The sequence below is a fragment of the Trachurus japonicus genome, chromosome 8, assembly GCF_045865225.1.
Source record: "Trachurus japonicus isolate A0001 chromosome 8, Traja_1.0".
NCBI lineage: Eukaryota > Metazoa > Chordata > Actinopteri > Carangiformes > Carangidae > Trachurus > Trachurus japonicus.
Genome location: NC_140914.1, coordinates 32,824,438 through 32,842,029, shown reverse-complemented (window position 1 = coordinate 32,842,029; position 17,592 = coordinate 32,824,438). Strand labels below are relative to the sequence as shown.

The window sequence follows — 17,592 nt, the reverse complement described above, 5'->3', positions numbered from 1 at the left end:
CAATTACGCACGGGACAAAAATATTTATTTGACCTATTTATATTGTGAGAAATTATGTGACATTTTGGCAATGACGAGTCCACTAGTATGTTGTCTGATATGCTGCATAAAAACGAGAGTAATGTCAGTAGTTTCTGTTTAAAACATGCTGTTTCAGTCCCTCCTCTGTGTCTCAAACGACCCGCATAGGTGGGGCGTTTGAGACAAATGTCAACTTACGTTCAAAGTTATAAAACAGCGCGATCATCCAACATATGTGTTAAATTACACTTGTAACTAAGAGAATACACATGTGAGTTGTTGATCACATGATAAAAATGTTTGTGTACGTAACGTCATCTTTGAAAAAGACGTTTAAATGAAAAGTGTATCAATCGACCCGGCGCTCCCATTATTTTACCTCAAAAACTGATTTTTCTTTTTACTGTGGTTTCAAATCTGCCTACACGACAGTGAATGGTTTACTCAATTTGTGAAGCTGTTGCAATGCCACCATTAGCAGTCAACCATAAGTTTGAAAATGTTTATCTTTTTTATATATCCGAGGGCGAGGCTACTGAATGGATTCATGGCGCAGCAGCAGCAGCAGCAGCAGCAGCAGCAGCATTAACAACAGCAGCAGCAGCAGCAGCAGCATTATTAACAGCAGCAGCAGCAGCAGCAGCAGCAGCAGCAGCAGCATTATTAACAGCAGCAGCAGCAGCGCGTTCACAGCAGCTGTGTCCCAATTCAGGGGCTGCAGCCTTCGGAGGACCCAGCCTACGCGGTCTCCGGAGGCAATGGCTTCGGAGGCTCCTCCGGGGGCCGCATCAACGGTCGGTAAATGGGACGGTCTAGCCTTCAGAGCATTTCCTGATCCGAACGTAACAACGGCGTAACGTAAACAACGGCCGGACGTTAAACATTTAAAAGTGGCGCTTGCAACGGCTCTACCGCTCCTCCGCTCCTCACTTTTTTTTTTTTTTTTTTTTTAAAGAAGTAGAATCAATACAAGGGCAGTTATCATTAATATACTAATAAACAAACCATTGAACAGCAGCCAGGGGGCTAAGCTTCAGGCTGTTAAGGCTATTAAGTGAATAGAGAATAAAGAGAGCACAAGTAATGTGTTTTCATAGCTTTCTTATTAAAAGTTGTCACACACAAGATGCTTTGCCTCCGCTCCTCACCTGTGCAGCCAGAGCAGAGCAGAGCTCAGCAGCGGGCAGCCACACCTCCGAGCCGGCCGCAGAGCCGGGTTACCATGGCTACAGCACGGAGCTGCTACGTTCGATAGCTAACGGCTAGGTTGCTAATAACAACAACGGTGCAGCAAAGCATCTTGGGATACGGGAGGCCGCGAAGGATAGTAGCGGTGCATCCTCCGAATGCAGGGGAAAGGAGGACGCATTTGGAGGCTGCATTTGGAGGAGCCTTCGAATTTAGACGAATTGGGACAGCCTTCGCGCAGCGCTGTGACGTAATCGGCCTTCAAATCCACCCTCCGAAGGATGCAGCCCCTGAATTGGGACACAGCTGCGACTGCACTTTATTCTGAAAACACCACTTCCGCTGCCCAGCGCGAGCAGGGACAGTAGCTACTTCCGGTGTGTGTGAGAAAGGCGGATTACTAGGCGGCTCCACGGAGGGAACAAAGGACGACTCAGTGAGTACATTTACCTTGTTTTCAGCGCAATTACTTGAAATGTGAAATGGTGCCACATTGCCTGTGTTTTAAAATCCCTCAAAATACGTTTCCTTTGCCTCTCAGTGGTTTAGCTAGTCGTGTTAATCACCTCCATGTGCCGAGTTAGCTGCTGTTAGCTGCTATTGTCCCTCACGTTAGCTTCAGCGGCGAGCTTTACTCACACTACCGCCGCTGCTTTAGCTTCAGCGGCGAGCTTTACTCACACTACCGCCGCTGCTTTAGCTTCAGCGGCGAGCTTTACTCACACTACCGGTGCTGCTTTAGCTTCAGCGGCGAGCTTTACTCAACCTACCGGTGCTGCTTTAGCTTCAGCGGCGAGCTTTACTCAACCTACCGGTGCTGCTTTAGCTTCAGCGGCGAGCTTTACTCAACCTACCGGTGCTGCTTTAGCTTCAGCGGCGAGCTTTACTCAACCTACCGGCGCTGCTTTAGCTTCAGCGGCGAGCTTTTTGTGTTGTCTTTTGATAATACTGTTTCAAATTAACTTAACACAAAATTCACAAGTTAGATAGCAGCCTCAGTATCATTATGACAGGGCAAATGGCCCCTTTGTGTTAGCTAGTTTGGCTAGCAGGCCTAGCTGGGTATGCTAGCTGGGTATGCTAAGCTAGCTTCTAGGCCCCGTCAGCCGTTGTTGTTGTCAACGGTCACCGGCGGTAACTTAGCTACTCAGTCATTTTCAGTTCAGTCATATCCCCGAGTCTTCTGGTCGTTTTCCTCAACAAGTATTTCTACTGTATTAATGGGGTGTCTGTAATTCAACTGATGTGATTGATTAGTGTTTTCTCGTGTTCTCTTTCAGGTCAGCCAGTAGAAGAATGAGCAGTTTTCTCTAACTCTACAGCCAAGATGTCAAGTAAGTAACGTAAACATGCATGTTACTACCAGTGGCTAAGTCGACCCAGTGCTGGTGGTTATGTTCCTGTTCACAGCATGATGCTTTGTATTGTAGTAAACCACCAGTCTATAGTAGTAGCCGGTTCCCTTTGCTTTCATTCACTGCACTTGCAACCGTTTTCAACAGCATCAAATCAAATGGCAACTTTTTTATTTTGCCCTTTATGTTCATAGATGTAATACTTCTGTAATTTTAGTGGCACTGGAGAAACATTATATTATCAGTTGTTATAGTTCTGTCCGGTTGTACACATCTTTTTTTTGTTTTGTTTTCATGTGAGTGGTTGGGACAATAGGAATAGCATGATGTTGACATCCTCCCAGCCAGTGACATTATGAGCTGATTGGTTTCAAAATAATATTATCTTCTTCTTCTCCATTGTTGGCTCTTCATTTTCTTTTCTATTATATGTATTGCAGTGTTGTTTGAAACTGTTTTTATGCAAATGGTACTATGGGCTACAATCTGGTATTTTTACATACTTGTGTACGTTCATCAATGTGCGCTGTCCTATCTAAATAAACAAATAAATACAAATGTGATCATAAAATATTTAGAATTTCTATGACCTTCCTGTCTACATGGATGTCAAAGTGTTGTTCGTCTGTGGTGTCGGGAACTCTCCTAATGTTGACTCATACACACAGCAGGGATTCAGCTGTTCACTGGCACTGTTGTTGGAGGATGTAGTGATATTTGGTATATTTTTTAAATCAGAATGAATACATGTATCAACACAGTCTTTGGTTTTAAAAATATTCAACATTGGTACATCTGCTCATTCATCATCAACACATCTGACGTTGAAACAAATGGAGTACTTCATTACTGATGGTAACACAGTAGTTGAGTTCACCTTGTCGTCGAGCTCCTTTGTTACACAACGTGAACGTTTTGGGCCGAGGTTGCGGATGTGTTGGCGGCAGACTGTGGAGGGATTGTTATGCAGCAAAAAAATGATTCCCAAAACATATAAATGATATGCAGCGGGTTGAGGTAATATCTGACTAATGTTACTTGTTTTTCTTTCTTGCACAGAACGACCATCCTACGCCCCTCCCCCTCCCCCGGCCCCAACAACAGTAAGTGCACAGCTCTCGGTCCCAGTCCACTCACCGTCTAGCTGCCAGGGTTGGCCGTTGTTGGTGCAGCGTAGCACACTCTTTTTGGTTCCTTTTTTAAAATCTTTATTTTCACGCTGTCTTACTCCCTCTTTATTTTTATTCCTTTGATTTAATTTCTTCTGTCTGAACACACAGAAGTTGTTCAGCTTCCCATCATCGCTTTCACTCCTGCCTTCTCCCGTCATACCGCCACGTACCGAAGAGTCTCGCACAGATGGGTTCAAGTTTCGCCCGCTCTTACAAAGCATTGTTGCGACTGGGGAACACATTTCTTTGAAATCTGTTTTTTAAATAGAACGTCAAGCTTTTAAACATCTAATTTCAGAGTTAAAGGGATAGTAGCATTTTTTTTAAAGTGGGGTTGTATGATCTCCAAATAGCCCCTAAGTACTTTAATTGCAGTAGAAGACTCTCTGCACTCCTCCCGTTAGCAACGCCAGCCCATAATAGCCCTGCCCAGAGATTTACAACATACAGTGTTGTGAACAGACCCAAAGAAACGGCCTATTTTCACGGCCTAAAAGAGGTTTTACCTGAAAAAAATACACAGTTCCCTTTTCTCTATAATACAATTTTTTCCAGCCCTTCAAAGTGCAGGAAAAACACAGTTTTTATTTGGACCGAACCAACTCACGTATCCCTCCGCCCAGGGTTAGCGCCCGCCGATCAGCAGTTGGTTAGGTCCAAATAAAAACTGCAATTAAAGTACTTAGGGGCTATTTGTAGATCATACAACCCCACTTTAAAAAAATGCTACTATCCCTTTAAGCTATTGTAATGTCAGCAGATGTCTATGCAGTGAAGGAACCAACGTGCTTGTTTTGTTGCTTTTTCATGTCCGTACATTCAGCAGCAGGACACAACGTGTGTTCAGTTGAATTGCGATGGAACAGACAGATAATAAAATACAGGCAACTTATGTTTTAAAAGGATCATTTGATTTTGTTTCACATGTTGTGTACTCGCTCTGAATGGCAGCACAGCCGATGTCATGGAAAACAAACAAACAAGCAAAACAATATACAAATAAAAATAAAAAAATCTACATATTTTCATGTTTCCCCTCCCTTTTCACTTATTTATGTTGATCCCTCTTCCTCCTCTTGTTTGTGAGCCATTTCTCATTCGTGTTTTGTCTCATTTGTCTTCCATCAGCAAATGCCCTCCACCCCTGGGTTTGTGGGCTACAACCCTTACAGCCATCTGGCCTACAACAACCTCCGCCTGGGAGGGAGCTCCGGAGGCTCCAGCAGGGTAATGACATGATGGAGGGAGGGTACGGGGTCTAGGAGGGAGGGGGGGGGGCCTCATGGGCTAAATACACAGGTATGGGCTTTAGGAGGGAGGGGAGGGGGGCATCATGGGCTAAATACACAGGTATGGGCTTTAGGAGGGAGGGGAGGGGGGCATCATGGACACAGGTATGGGCTGGATGGAGGGGAGGGGGCATCATGGACTAAATACACAGGTATGGGCTGGATGGAGGGAGGGGAGGGGGGCATTATGGACTAAATACACAGGTATGGGCTTTAGGAGGGAGGGGAGGGGGGCATCATGGACTAAATACACAGGTATGGGCTTTAGGAGGGAGGGGAGGGGGGCATCATGGACTAAATACACAGGTATGGGCTTTAGGAGGGAGGGGAGGGGGGCATCATGGACTAAATACACAGGTATGGGCTTTCGGAGGGAGGGGGGGGGGGCATCATGGGCTAAATACACAGGTATGGGCTTTAGGAGGGCATCATGGACTAAATACACAGGTATGGGATGGGGGGGTGGAAATAGGCCATTAGCATTAAAATGTTCATAAAGTTGGAGAATACAGAGGATGATAATAATCAAGAGACAGAATTTAAAACAATTTTTTTTCCTCTCCAGCCGTTTGTGGAAACAAAGTTGAAGAGTTTGTAAAAGGATCAGGATTTAAAAAGGAAAGGGATTGGATTAGTAGTAATTCAGGTAGACATCCATACCAGGAGGTGTGGAGATATAAGATTAGTTTAGTTCATTTCTATCTTCTAATTGCTTATTTAAATGGCCACCACTCCTTTGTACAGTAAAAATGACCACAGGCTCAGTACACAATGGTTATGTTCCAATATAATGATCTTGTTGTCATTGATTCTATCAATTTTGACACTGAAACGTTAAGTTGATTGTGTTTGTAAATTGATCTTTAATTCATTCTACCAAAGTCATGATTCATCACTATACCAAAAAGAAAACTTTTTTTTAAAGTGTAAATGTTGTCGACTTTAAACAAAGTAATGATAATATGTATGACTCATTTAGGCACAAAAATACCAGTCCACTGTTTCCTGTTCAATCACCAAATAAAAACGACCAATGGGAACTTCTAAATCAGTAACAAGGGAAATCAATCAATCAGTTATTGTGATTGCCATTATCTTCCTGCCTAGCAGTCAGTCAGCTTTTCTAAAAACAGTTTGAGCTTTGTAATGGTTTGATTTCTTTCTGATGGTCTCTATAAATAGTTCAAGGTAGAGCTGGGAAATAAAGAGCAGCCATTCCCATACATTGATTTATTTATGGCGACTGCCATTATAATCAGCATTTATTGCCACATATTGATTTCTCCCTTTTTTTTCCCCCTTTCAAGTGGGTTAAATCTTATATTCCTATTTCATATTTGCTCAGGCTTAAATCCTTACAGCTGTTTACAAACCCAGTTCTTCTAACGTCCTTATTCACATCATGTCTTGTGCTATGAAATACGATATTCCGCTCACTACGTCCCTGCCTCTGTTTGAGCGCTGAGACTCCCAACACACACAAGTGGCCGTCACAGAGGTGTGATTGTCAGACGATCACACGAGGCTGCTTCGTGAGCTCGGCCGCTTGTGCCACTTTTTTCAAAACGCGTATCCCATATTTTGTCATCTCGGCCCGCCTGCTTGTTTTGCAACCAGTACAGCTTCACTGGGAGTGGTTTTATTTTGTTCAGATGTTTGACTTCCTGCAGTCACTCATCCTTACGTTTCCAGCAACAACACACATTCTGTGCAGGATTGAATTGTCAATTAGAAAATCTCAGTAATTGTCACGTCATTTAATATTTTAAACCATGCAACCGTTGGCTGCGGAAATTGATTTATATCCGTTAATGCATGTTAATGCTTTGGCAGTTATCAGTTACTTTGTATCCAGCTGGAAGAGACAGTGTGATGAATTGTCATTATTACATGTCACCATCATCAGACTGTAAACAGCAGATATTTTCTAACACTCTGCTTTTCTTTCCCCTCTCCAAACCTCTGCCCCTTGTTTCTTTTTTTCCCCCTCTTCCCGCCCTCTCTATCCTCATTTATATTTTTCTCCCCCCCTCCTACCCCCCCTCTCTCTTTTTCTCCCCCTTTCACAGAACTCCACAGGCATTACTGTCCCAAAGCCTCCCAAACCTCCAGACAAGCCACTGATGCCTTACATGCGGTACAGCCGGAAGGTAAGCAGGAAGGTAAGACACCCATCCACGGTGTCTGCTTTTACTGCTTGTCCTCCCATCCCCTGAAAAAGGTGCAGCGGTTTGAGGGTGGGAGACAGCCAAGCCATGACGCCTCACCACCACCTCAACCATCTAGTGGAGACTTTCCACTCTTGTTATCCCCGTTGGCTTACAGTAGTCTCCAGTGTTTGTCAAGCGCTAAAGAGGAATAACACGCATGTGCAAGCATGATCTCCTCTTGCCTCATTTCCCTCCTGTCTTGGCTGCTTCTCTAGATTTACAGCTGTAAATCTGCTTTAAGATCAAGTTTATAAAACATAAAACATAAAACCAGCGCTTCTGTCTTTAGAAGTCTTTCATTCTGTTCCATCCTGCCCTTTTTGCACTGGGTGCTTCACCTTTTTGCCAGTTGATAATCTGCCCACGAGGTGTTTTATGTAGGGGTGTAGTTTTCCCTCCTGTGCACTTTTCCTCCTTTTATATCCTTCACTGTCTCCTTGAAAACACTTTTTCTATTTTTACAATGAACTGCAGATGATTTGTATTGACCATGTGTTATGTCTGTGTGTGTGCGTGTGTGTGTGAAACGCTTCTGCTTGTGCACGTGTTTGCGTCTTGTGTTTGCGTGCACATGCAAGGTATGGGACCAGGTGAAGGCGTCCAACCCCGACCTGAAGCTGTGGGAGATCGGAAAGATCATCGGAGGCATGTGGAGGGACCTGACGGACGAGGAGAAGCAGGACTACCTGAACGAGTACGAGGCCGAGAAGGTGAGGGGACGCTCGTCCATTTTGCACTGTGACCGTTTGCATCCATTCAAGTCAGTCAAAGCATTTCCGCCACAGTCCGTCATAGCCGTCCGTCACGCATCGATCCACCTCGATTAGATCGCCCCACACAGGAAGTCAAACGCACCGAGCATCCGGTAAATTAAAAAATGAAACACAAGGACAAACCTCCCGATCGTAAACCATCCCTTGGTCAACATTAGTTTCACCCGCTGGCACAAACAACAACTCGTCGATCAGTCAGAGGGACCCAAAGCTCACAAGGTGTCATGGATAAAAAAATATTAATCATGGAGGTGGAAAACTGTGATATTTTATGATACAACACACCTGTTCTACAAGCATACAAACTGAAACAAACTGAAACAGAAAGACAAAGGGATCTGTTTTTACATTTTAATCTCTCTTTGTACACGGAGGTATCACGATAGTTTGTAGTTCTCCCGTGATCTTGGGTCTCCAGCTGCTTTGGGCACTGGGAACCTCCACAATGGATGTGGCTGCACAGCTGTAGCAACGTGTGTGTTTTAGAGCTGCCCCCAAATAGTCAACCAAGCATTAGTCGACCAAAATTTAATCGGACGATTGGTCGCAAGTAAAAAACAAACATTTGGAGCTATGTCTTGTCAAAATTAAGTCAAACTCAATATGCTGTCAGTTCTTGTTTGTCAAAAGCGACTTCCCGATGTTGCTACAGACTGTTACAGAAAGACTTAGTCGACTAATCGCCCTAAATGATGACTGTTGGCCGACCAAGAAAATCTTTGGTCGGGGGCAGCCCTCGTGTTTTTATAGAAAAAACAAACATTGTTGATCGCCGATAGAGGGTCAGGTTGCCGATCGGCACTAGTCACTACGTTTAATAGAGCATTTTAATCCTATCGGTTAGTGAGTGTCGCCTATCGGCCAGCAAAAAGTTATAAATGTGCATCCCTAAGGAACAGTTATACAGTTGGCCACCTAAAAGCCTTATGATGGCCCACTTGCCGTTTGCATATGGTATTCAAAAGAGTATAAAAACATGAGGGAAAAGATTCTTTGCTGCAGTCAGATAAAGCGGCCCGTTGCTCATCTTATTTTTTTCTCTTGTCTCCTTTCCTCTCTCAGATCGAGTATAACGACTCTTTAAAGGCCTACCACAATTCCCCAGCCTACCTGGCCTACATCAACGCCAAGAACCGGGCCGAGGCGGCGATGGAGGAGGAGAGCAGGCAGCGGCAGAGTCGTATGGACAAAGGCGAGCCGTACATGAGCATCCAGCCCGCTGAAGACCCCGATGGCAAGTTTTTAATGTGGATAAACAGCTGTGCTACGCAACAAAGAAATTACTGGTTGTTTTATCTTATTTTTTGTTGGATTTTCACTGATAACAGTTGCAACAGTTTGAATGGAATCACTGATGTGTAAGTGGCCCGTTGACCTCCTCCATCATTAAGTCTTCTCTTCCGTGTCCTGCCCAGACTACGACGACGGGTTTTCCGTGAAGCACACGGCGGCCGCTCGCTTCCAGAGGAACCACCGGCTCATCAGCGACATCCTCAGTGAGATCGTGGTGCCCGACGTGCGCTCGGTGGTCACCACGGCCCGCATGCAGGTGCTGAAGAGGCAGGTCCAGTCTCTCATGGTGCACCAGGTAGGTGTCTCACCCTCTGTCTGTAGCCTAGCGGTCTCTCCAGTCCTCCTGTCTCACCCTCTGTCTGTAGCCCAGTGGTCTCTCCAGTCCTCCTGTCTCACCCTCTGTCTGTAGCCCAGCGGTCTCTCCAGTCCTCCTGTCTCACCCTCTGTCTGTAGCCCAGTGGTCTCTCCAGTCCTCCTGTCTCACCCTCTGTCTGTAGCCCAGTGGTCTCTCCAGTCCTCCTGTCTCACCCTCTGTCTGTAGCCCAGCGGTCTCTCCAGTCCTCCTGTCTCACCCTCTGTCTGTAGCCCAGTGGTCTCTCCAGTCCTCCTGTCTCACCCTCTGTCTGTAGCCCAGCGGTCTCTCCTGTCTCACCCTCTCCCTGTCTCGTGCTCCTCAGAGGAAACTGGAGGCTGAACTTCTGCAGATCGAAGATCGTCACCAAGACAAGAAGAGGCGCTTCCTGGAGACCACCGACTCATTCAACACTGAACTGAAGCGGGTACAGCAGACCTCAGACACACAGTCAGGCTTATGTGGCGAGCAGGACACTTTATTCAGATCTTCATACATCCAGGGGTGCAAACTTGTCACCTTTCGGCGAAATTCGCCGTTTTGGATCCCAAATTGGTCATTTGTGTGATTCGTGTAAATCCGCAATAAAAAAAAATTTGAGAGGGGGGGGGGGGGGGGTCCGGCGAGGCGAGGCGAGCCGAGCCAATGCACCTGTCTCTTTAAGGCGCGTGCACCTTATCTGGATGACAACGAGTGGTGGCAGCGCTCCTCTTCTGTCAGCAATACACACCTGAAGCTTCACGTTTAATACAGACTAACTAACGCGACTTTGTGAGCATGGCGAGTGAAAGAGTCGGAGCTAGAAGATGCTCCAGCAGCGTTGTATAGGTGCTGTATGGGACCGCGTGTGTGTGATGATCGCGATCGCGGCCAATTAGCGATTAGCGCGTTTAGCTTTTATTAGCGCTGCAGCGCGACCTCAGCAGCAGCAGCAGCAGGAGGAGCAGGTTGACTGACTGTGGCAGGACACCTCTGCCTCTGTTTCACTTTATGTTGCTGGTAAATAATGTGGTTGTAAAAGTAGTAGGCTAAAGTTAAATTATTTAGTATGCACTAATTAAAGGGGCAGAGCTTTAAGAGACATTTTAGCTTTTATATTTTATAAGATATATTTTTTGTAAGAACCACAATTAATAAATATAGGTTATATATTTCAGTGAATATCTAATTGTTCTTAGCATTTGTTAGATAACTTTCTTTTCCCAATAAATTAAAACATGTTGGAACTATCAATGTCTCCTCTCTTGCAGCCAGAATCTCACTACTTTTAACCTCAGACTGTCACAATGATGGATCAGATGTCAGACTGCCTCAATCTTTCAGTTTTAACCTGAATATACGAGACATGATTGATTTTCCCAACGATCAAAGTATACGAAACCGAACCGAAAACCATGACCACAAAACCGTGAACCGAACTGTTTGCTTGAACATCTTTTAAATACATATTGCCGCTTAATATGTTTTATGTAGCTTATGGCATTTTTAAGCTTCACGTGTGTTATTGGACAGAAAGAGCAGTGCTGCCTCGGAGCATAGCCTACGTAGCCTACAGAAAACACATTTACATCAATAAATAAATGTTTCACAATGAACCAATCAGTCTGTATTAAATTTTATTTAGTTTGAAGGCAAGGTTTGCAAGGTTCATCTGATGGACATCAAGGGACAGATTCTCTAGTTTTGCACAGCTTTTGCTCATGCTAAACCTGCATAGGCTGAAGACCCCCTTCACATGTTTCAAAACCAAACACAGAGAGACAGATTGTGCAGGTTTAACAGGAGCAAAAGCTGTGCAAACCTGAGTAAATCTGGACCCTAGTCTCATGCTAAAATTGACTGTAAATTCACCTTTAAAGTTGGTTTTTTTTTAAATTTCCCCGGGGGAGCATGCCCCCGGACCCCCCTAGGGGGTCGGTATCTTGTCACCTTTTTTACCCCTGATGAGTTTGCACCTCTGTACATCCTTTAGGATAATATTCATAGCTGATTCATTATTTTATAATCTGACGTAAATATGAACTTGAATCTTTTGAATCTTAAAGGGACAACGAGGAGTTTCTCCATCGGCAGAACGAAAAATTCCGCGACAATAAAAAAGTCTCATATTAATGTGGATGAATCTACGTTACCACTTGTTAATGGTCCATTTTTGATAAATATATCGTTCTGTCTCTATCGTTATTTTGTTATTATTAGTGGTGGTGGAAACGTTTCTTTACTTTCGGTTTCGTGGCGAGTCATGAGAATAACGCCGCCGTATGAATCTCCGTTTATGGTGGGAACTACGACGGTATGTGATCGTCTTCCAACCTCTGACTTTAATTCTTGATGAATGAAAACATGAGTCTGTCTTGCACCGGTCAAAGAATTTCACGGTGCGGAGGCTCATAAATGTAGTGTGGAAACACTTCACTTTAACAAAACTCCTGGTTGTCCCTTTAAATATATTTGAACATATTTTGCTCTTGCCCTTTTTAGCTTCACATCCAGTCTCATAACCTTTCATAGAGCTGAGTTGTGTTGACTCAGGTGTTTGTGTCTGCAGCTGTGCAGCCAGAAGGTGGAGGTGGACATGGAGAAGCTTGCAGCAGAGATGGCCGCCGCCGAAGAGGCAGCCCGGCGCAGGGCGGAGGAGAGGGAGCGCGAGGCAGCGGAGCAGGCAGAGAAAGCTGCTCAGCAGGCTCAACAGCAGCAACAACAACAGCAGCAGCAGCAACAACAACAACAACAACAACAGCAGCAGCAGCAGCAGCAGGAGGCTGCGGCGAACAAGGCTGCAGAGCAGAGCAGTGCTAATGCTAAAGCCACAGCTAGCACCACTTCAGGGACCAAGGAGGAAGACATGCCCCCACCAGTGGCAACAGGTGGGTGTTACATTAGTTTGGCTTTGATTTAAAGGGATAGTTCAACATTTTGGCATATGGCCCATTGCCATAATCCCTATAGTCAGAGCAGTAGGTTTGTTACCTTAAATTGTCGGTGCAACCTGTTTTTAGAACGGAGCCTCATGGGATTTCTTGGTTTCCCTCATCAAACTCATCAAATACACAATCCAACAACTCCACAACGCTCTGGTGGACAAGTTGTGAGCTGCACATTCACCACGCTATGAGATAATAACACAACGTTACCACACAGAGTTGTTGTAGAGGGAAATTCATGCAAAACCGCTGATGCACGTTGCCTTCAGGGACAGTTTTTCATCAACAGTCTCTGTATTTCCCTCTAACGCAACTCTGTGTGGTAACGTTGTGCTATTATCTCATAGCGTGGTGAATGTGCAGCTCACAACTTGTCCACCAGAGAGAAACCAAGAAATCCCATAATGAGCCTCCGTAGCGTAGCTCTGAGCAGCTCACGGCTCTGCTCCGCCGTTCTAAAAACAGCTTGCACCGACAATTAAAGGTAACAAACCTACTGCTATGACTATAGGGATTATGGCAATGGGCCAATTTGCCAAAATGTTGAACTCTCCCTTTAAATCTTGAATAGTTAGATCTTTGGAGTCGATTAGTCGACTAATCGCCATAAATGACGACTACTGGTCGACCAAGAAAAGGCAGCCCTAGTCACTACATTATCGGCATTATAATGCTGATATTGGGTAGATGAAATCAGTTGGCCGATATTATGGGATATACTTATTTATAACTATATCCTTAAAGAGAACTTCCAGCTGTTAACTTCTACTAAGTGAATGTGTGTGTTGCTCCCCAGATAAAGCGGCGGCTGCAGACGCCTCCTCAGAGCCCCCCCCTGCTCCTCCTCCTCCATCCGACCCCCCCTCCTCCGACAAGGCCACCCCTCCCCCCGAGCCCCCCAGGGAGAGCAGCACCCCGAGCAGCAGCACCCCCAGCGACGACAGCAGCAGCAGCAGCAACAGCATGCCCCCCCCACCGGCCGACGGCAGCCCCGCCGCCGCCACGGCAACAGCAGCAGCAGCAGCAGCAACGACCCCCGACCCCCCCACCACCCCAGAAGCCAACCCCCCCAGCGCAGCTAACCCCAATGTGTCCACGGCCCCCCCGCCGCCCCCCGCCTCAGAAGACCCCGCCCCTCCCCCCCCGCCGCTACTCACCCCCAGTCAGAGCAGCCAACAGTATGATATGTAAGAGTTGGTGTGTGTGACGGTGGTAGCTGTAGACCCCCAGGAGGAGCAGCAGGTGGGGGGGGGGGTCTGTTAGTCAGGTCAACTGTAGTTAACATGTACTTAGTGCACGAGGGTCTTCATCATCCAGCTTCATGTGTCTGGACCAAAACAAGGAGAAAGTAGCTTCTTCATAATCCTGCGTACTATTCCTTTAAAGCTGCGTTCACACCAGACCTTTTATTTTTGTCTGTCACGGCAGCCAATCAGCGCTGAGCGACGAGCGACTGGCGGCCGGAGAGTTGGGATTTCTCATCTCCAGCGACAGAGCGTTTATTGGGCGATTAAACGCTCTGTCGCTCGTTTGCATCGACTTGACATGTGAACTCGTTGCTCGTTGTAAAAACAGAAGGTCGGTGTGAATGCACCTTTAGTTGAAGAAGCAGCGACGCCAGTTCAGTGTGACGTCACCACAGAGAAGAAGACGAGGCGTCGTACGGGCCTGACGGTGTCACCAAGCCGCTCCTGTTCATCGTCCAGTCTGTTACCTCAGATACAGTTCCCGTTGTCAGGGTCCACGTTCACGTTGCTAGGCGTACTGATTCACCCGGCCGGTCTTTTCTTTTTCTTCTCGTTACTGATAAACGTCACGGTCACTTCTTTCAGATCGGCTGACTTCAGTGCCGAGGCAGCAGGAGCGCTGATACTACATGCTATATAACAGCTGGTATCATTTGAAGTGTTTGCTTTTATTTTGAAAATCCTCAGTGTGATGTTGCTGTCAGACAGGCCTTCCTTCCTTTGTGACGAGTTTCCTAAGCGTACGTGTGTGTGTCGCTCCAAAGGACCGGGCTGTTTGACCACAAAATAAAGGTGTGTAAAATCTTCAAAATAAATGCTACACTTGATCTGATCTTTCTTCCGTGAGATTAGTTTTTTTCCTGCTTATCCCGTCGTCCTCGGCAGCGTCCGTGCTGCTTCTGCTTGTTACAACTGGGAGTGCACTGAACCAAACCTGCTGCAGGTAACACACCGACTGTAGACACGTACCCCACACTGCCCCACGTCAGGTCACTCTTAGCAAACACCAACAGCCCAAACCCAAAGAGAGTCGGTGAAAAAGCCTGACGGAGAAAATCGGATCATTCTTCTAAGTTATTGAAGAGATGAATGATGAGAACAGCTGCGTATCGATGGATGAACACACCTGGGCTGCTGTTAGAAGGGGACTTGTTGTGTAGCGGTGTGGACGTTGTTCTATGATACTAACTTGTGACATGAAGTGACTGCAGGAGGAGGCGCAGGGAGAAGGCACGGCTGTCTATATCGTATATACGTATCTTTTCTAAACATACACCCCCCACTCCCACCGTGTAGACTGATACTGTTGATGTGGCTGAAATGTCTGAATGTTGGTTTCAGCCCTGATGTGGAAAACCTTTCAATCACAACTTTAACTTCTCAGAAACACCACCACAGGGTTTAGTCTGTGCGCTGTGTGGATTCTCTGGTGTTGACGGGTAAAGCTGCATGAAAGGCCCCCACCCCCCGACCCCCCAACCACCACCCACCACCACCACCCTCCTCCTCCTTCTGCCTCCATGTTTTTAAAAAAAAAAATAAAACCTCTGAATTTTAAACTGTCATTTTGTTTGATGTGCATAACAACTACTGTTAGTTCTACTTTGTGTTTCCTTTGTTAGAGATCTAGTGGAACATTTTAGTCAAATATAATCAACCATCAGCCTTCACATTACACCTGTACTCTCTGAATCAGATGCCGTTGCTTACATGTTTCAGTTCGGCTCGGGGCGACGCCACAGTTTCTGGTCTGGAGGAGGAAGCCACATTTTTAAGAAAATGTTTATTTTAATTGTGCACCCATAACTCTGCATGCAATACTAAATACTAACCATCATCCTGTAAGCATTTGAACAGTTACCGAAGCTGAAGAAAAGTGTTAGTTAATGTATAAATGGAGGTCAGAAAGATGAGGTGCTGAGCCTCCTGGATGTGGATGATAATAATAACTTGCATTGTGGATTATAAAGACGCTGACATGATGTTTGTCCCTTGTATTCATCACATTTGCGTAGAACGAGCCGACACATCAGCATCGACTAGAGTTTAATCTGTTAGAGCCTCCCTTCACACCGAGGCCGTTTCCTTAGCGACAGCATCGCTCCTTTAGACTGGATACTCCCGGTAACACCACAAGTGTTGAACTTCAGCAGAGAAATGCACAGGCTACCCTCATCCAAATGTAACCTCAGTCACTTATGCATTTAAAGGACTATTTTCTTACTTGAATTGGACTGTTTTTAGTAAAATGCCTCTGTTTTGCATCTTTTTTTGTACTGTCTGAACTTATCTATCCAAAATAAAAGTGATTTCTTTCTGATCTTTTCGTATTATTATTTTTTTTTAATCTGCCACATCAGCAGGTGGTCATAAGCATTTTTTTTCCTTTCATTTTTATATTTATTGTTTGTAGTATGATTCATGTCCAAAGAACAAATGAAAGGAAACAGAAGCACAACATAAACCATGAGAAAGAGATAAGCAGAGAGCAAAAATCTACAGAAATTACAATTATTACAAAATACATTGAATTAAAGCTAAAATGTATTACTGATAAATCTGAGATTTAGTCACATGTGTGAAATGAAATCAACTAATATAGAATTTAATGAAGTCTGTTAAGTCTGTGGAATTCCAGAACATGCGCTTCAACTGGGAGCAGCAAAGTCTGGTAGCTCTGAGTTTTTGAGTTTTTACTCAACATTTGCTTTATTTTTGTTGTGTTTTTTGTTATCTACTGATGGATGCTTCTCTGGGGAGAAGAGATTCTTCAGAGATGAGCTTCTTTCATTGAAAATGGACAGATCTGGAGGACACCACCATCCTGTCCTCAGATGATCTGAAGAGGTGCTTTTGTGGTGGTGCTGGTGCAAAGTTAAAGGCTTGGAGGTGGAGATGTCCTATCAGTCCTTTCTGAGGTCAGTCATCATTGGAAATATCAACTCTCTGCCCAACAAGAGTGATGAAGAGCTGGAGATATTGGTGAAGAAAAGTTGACATTTATTTTATTTTTTCGAATTTTTTCGAATCATAACAACACTTGTGTACATCCCACCTAATGGCAACCGCTTAAGTTCCATCTGAAGTTCTCCATGAAGTTGTTGCTAGGATACAGACTAAACATCCTGAGGCACTAGAGCACTGAAGAAGGAGGAGGCAATTCTGGACGGCCTGGATCATCCACTTCATGGCACCTTGACTGACCAGGAAAGCAGCGGTGGTGGACGGCTTCTCTCTCCTTGCTGCAAGATGGAGGAATATAGTAGTGGGGCAGATAAGCAAAATGATTTGGCCCCTCCACCAATGATCCTGATCCACCCAGCTGCCTCTTCACCATCGGTCCTGCTCCACCCGGCGGCCCTGCTCCACCCTGCGGTTCCTGCTCCATCCGGCGGTTCCCGGCGGTTCCTGCTCCACCCGGCGGCCCTGCTCCACCCGGCGGCCCTGCTCCACCCGGCGGTTCCTGCTCCACCCGGCGGTTCCTGCTCCACCCAGCGGTTCCTGCTCCACCCGGCGGTTCCTGCTCCATCCGGCGGTTCCCGGCGGTTCCTGCTCCATCCGGCGGTTCCTGCTCCATCCGGCGGCCCTGCTCCACCCGGCGGTTCCTGCTCCACCCGGCGGTTCCTGCTCCACCCGGCGGTTCCTGCTCCATCCGGCGGTTCCTGCTCCATCTTTCTTTCTTTTTTGTGTCATTGTCGTGTGAGCTACTACACTAATATGAATTTCCCTCCTCGGGATGAATAAAGTATTCTCTACTCTACTCTACTC

The 17,592-nt window shown here is 45.8% G+C and overlaps 1 protein-coding gene across 2 annotated transcripts; it reads left to right on the top strand.

Moving 5' to 3' along the window:
* The first annotated feature begins 1,583 nt into the window (after positions 1-1,583).
* On the top strand, positions 1,584-13,800 carry LOC146983861 (SWI/SNF-related matrix-associated actin-dependent regulator of chromatin subfamily E member 1-like). Of its 2 annotated transcripts, XM_085785235.1 has the most exons (11): positions 1,584-1,645; positions 2,490-2,543; positions 3,624-3,667; positions 4,865-4,963; positions 7,095-7,187; positions 7,814-7,945; positions 9,071-9,242; positions 9,424-9,596; positions 9,979-10,080; positions 12,202-12,520; positions 13,374-13,800. In XM_085785235.1, the coding sequence occupies exons 2-11, from the start codon at positions 2,537-2,539 to the stop codon at positions 13,766-13,768; spliced, it is 1,536 nt and encodes a 511-aa protein (XP_085641361.1). In that variant the 5' UTR covers positions 1,584-1,645; positions 2,490-2,536; the 3' UTR covers positions 13,769-13,800. The 2 variants fall into 2 exon arrangements, with proteins under 2 accessions (XP_085641361.1, XP_085641363.1); XM_085785237.1 differs by lacking the exon at positions 1,584-1,645 and having other exon boundaries at positions 2,522-2,543; positions 7,095-7,175.
* Positions 13,801-17,592: the final 3,792 nt, after the last annotated feature.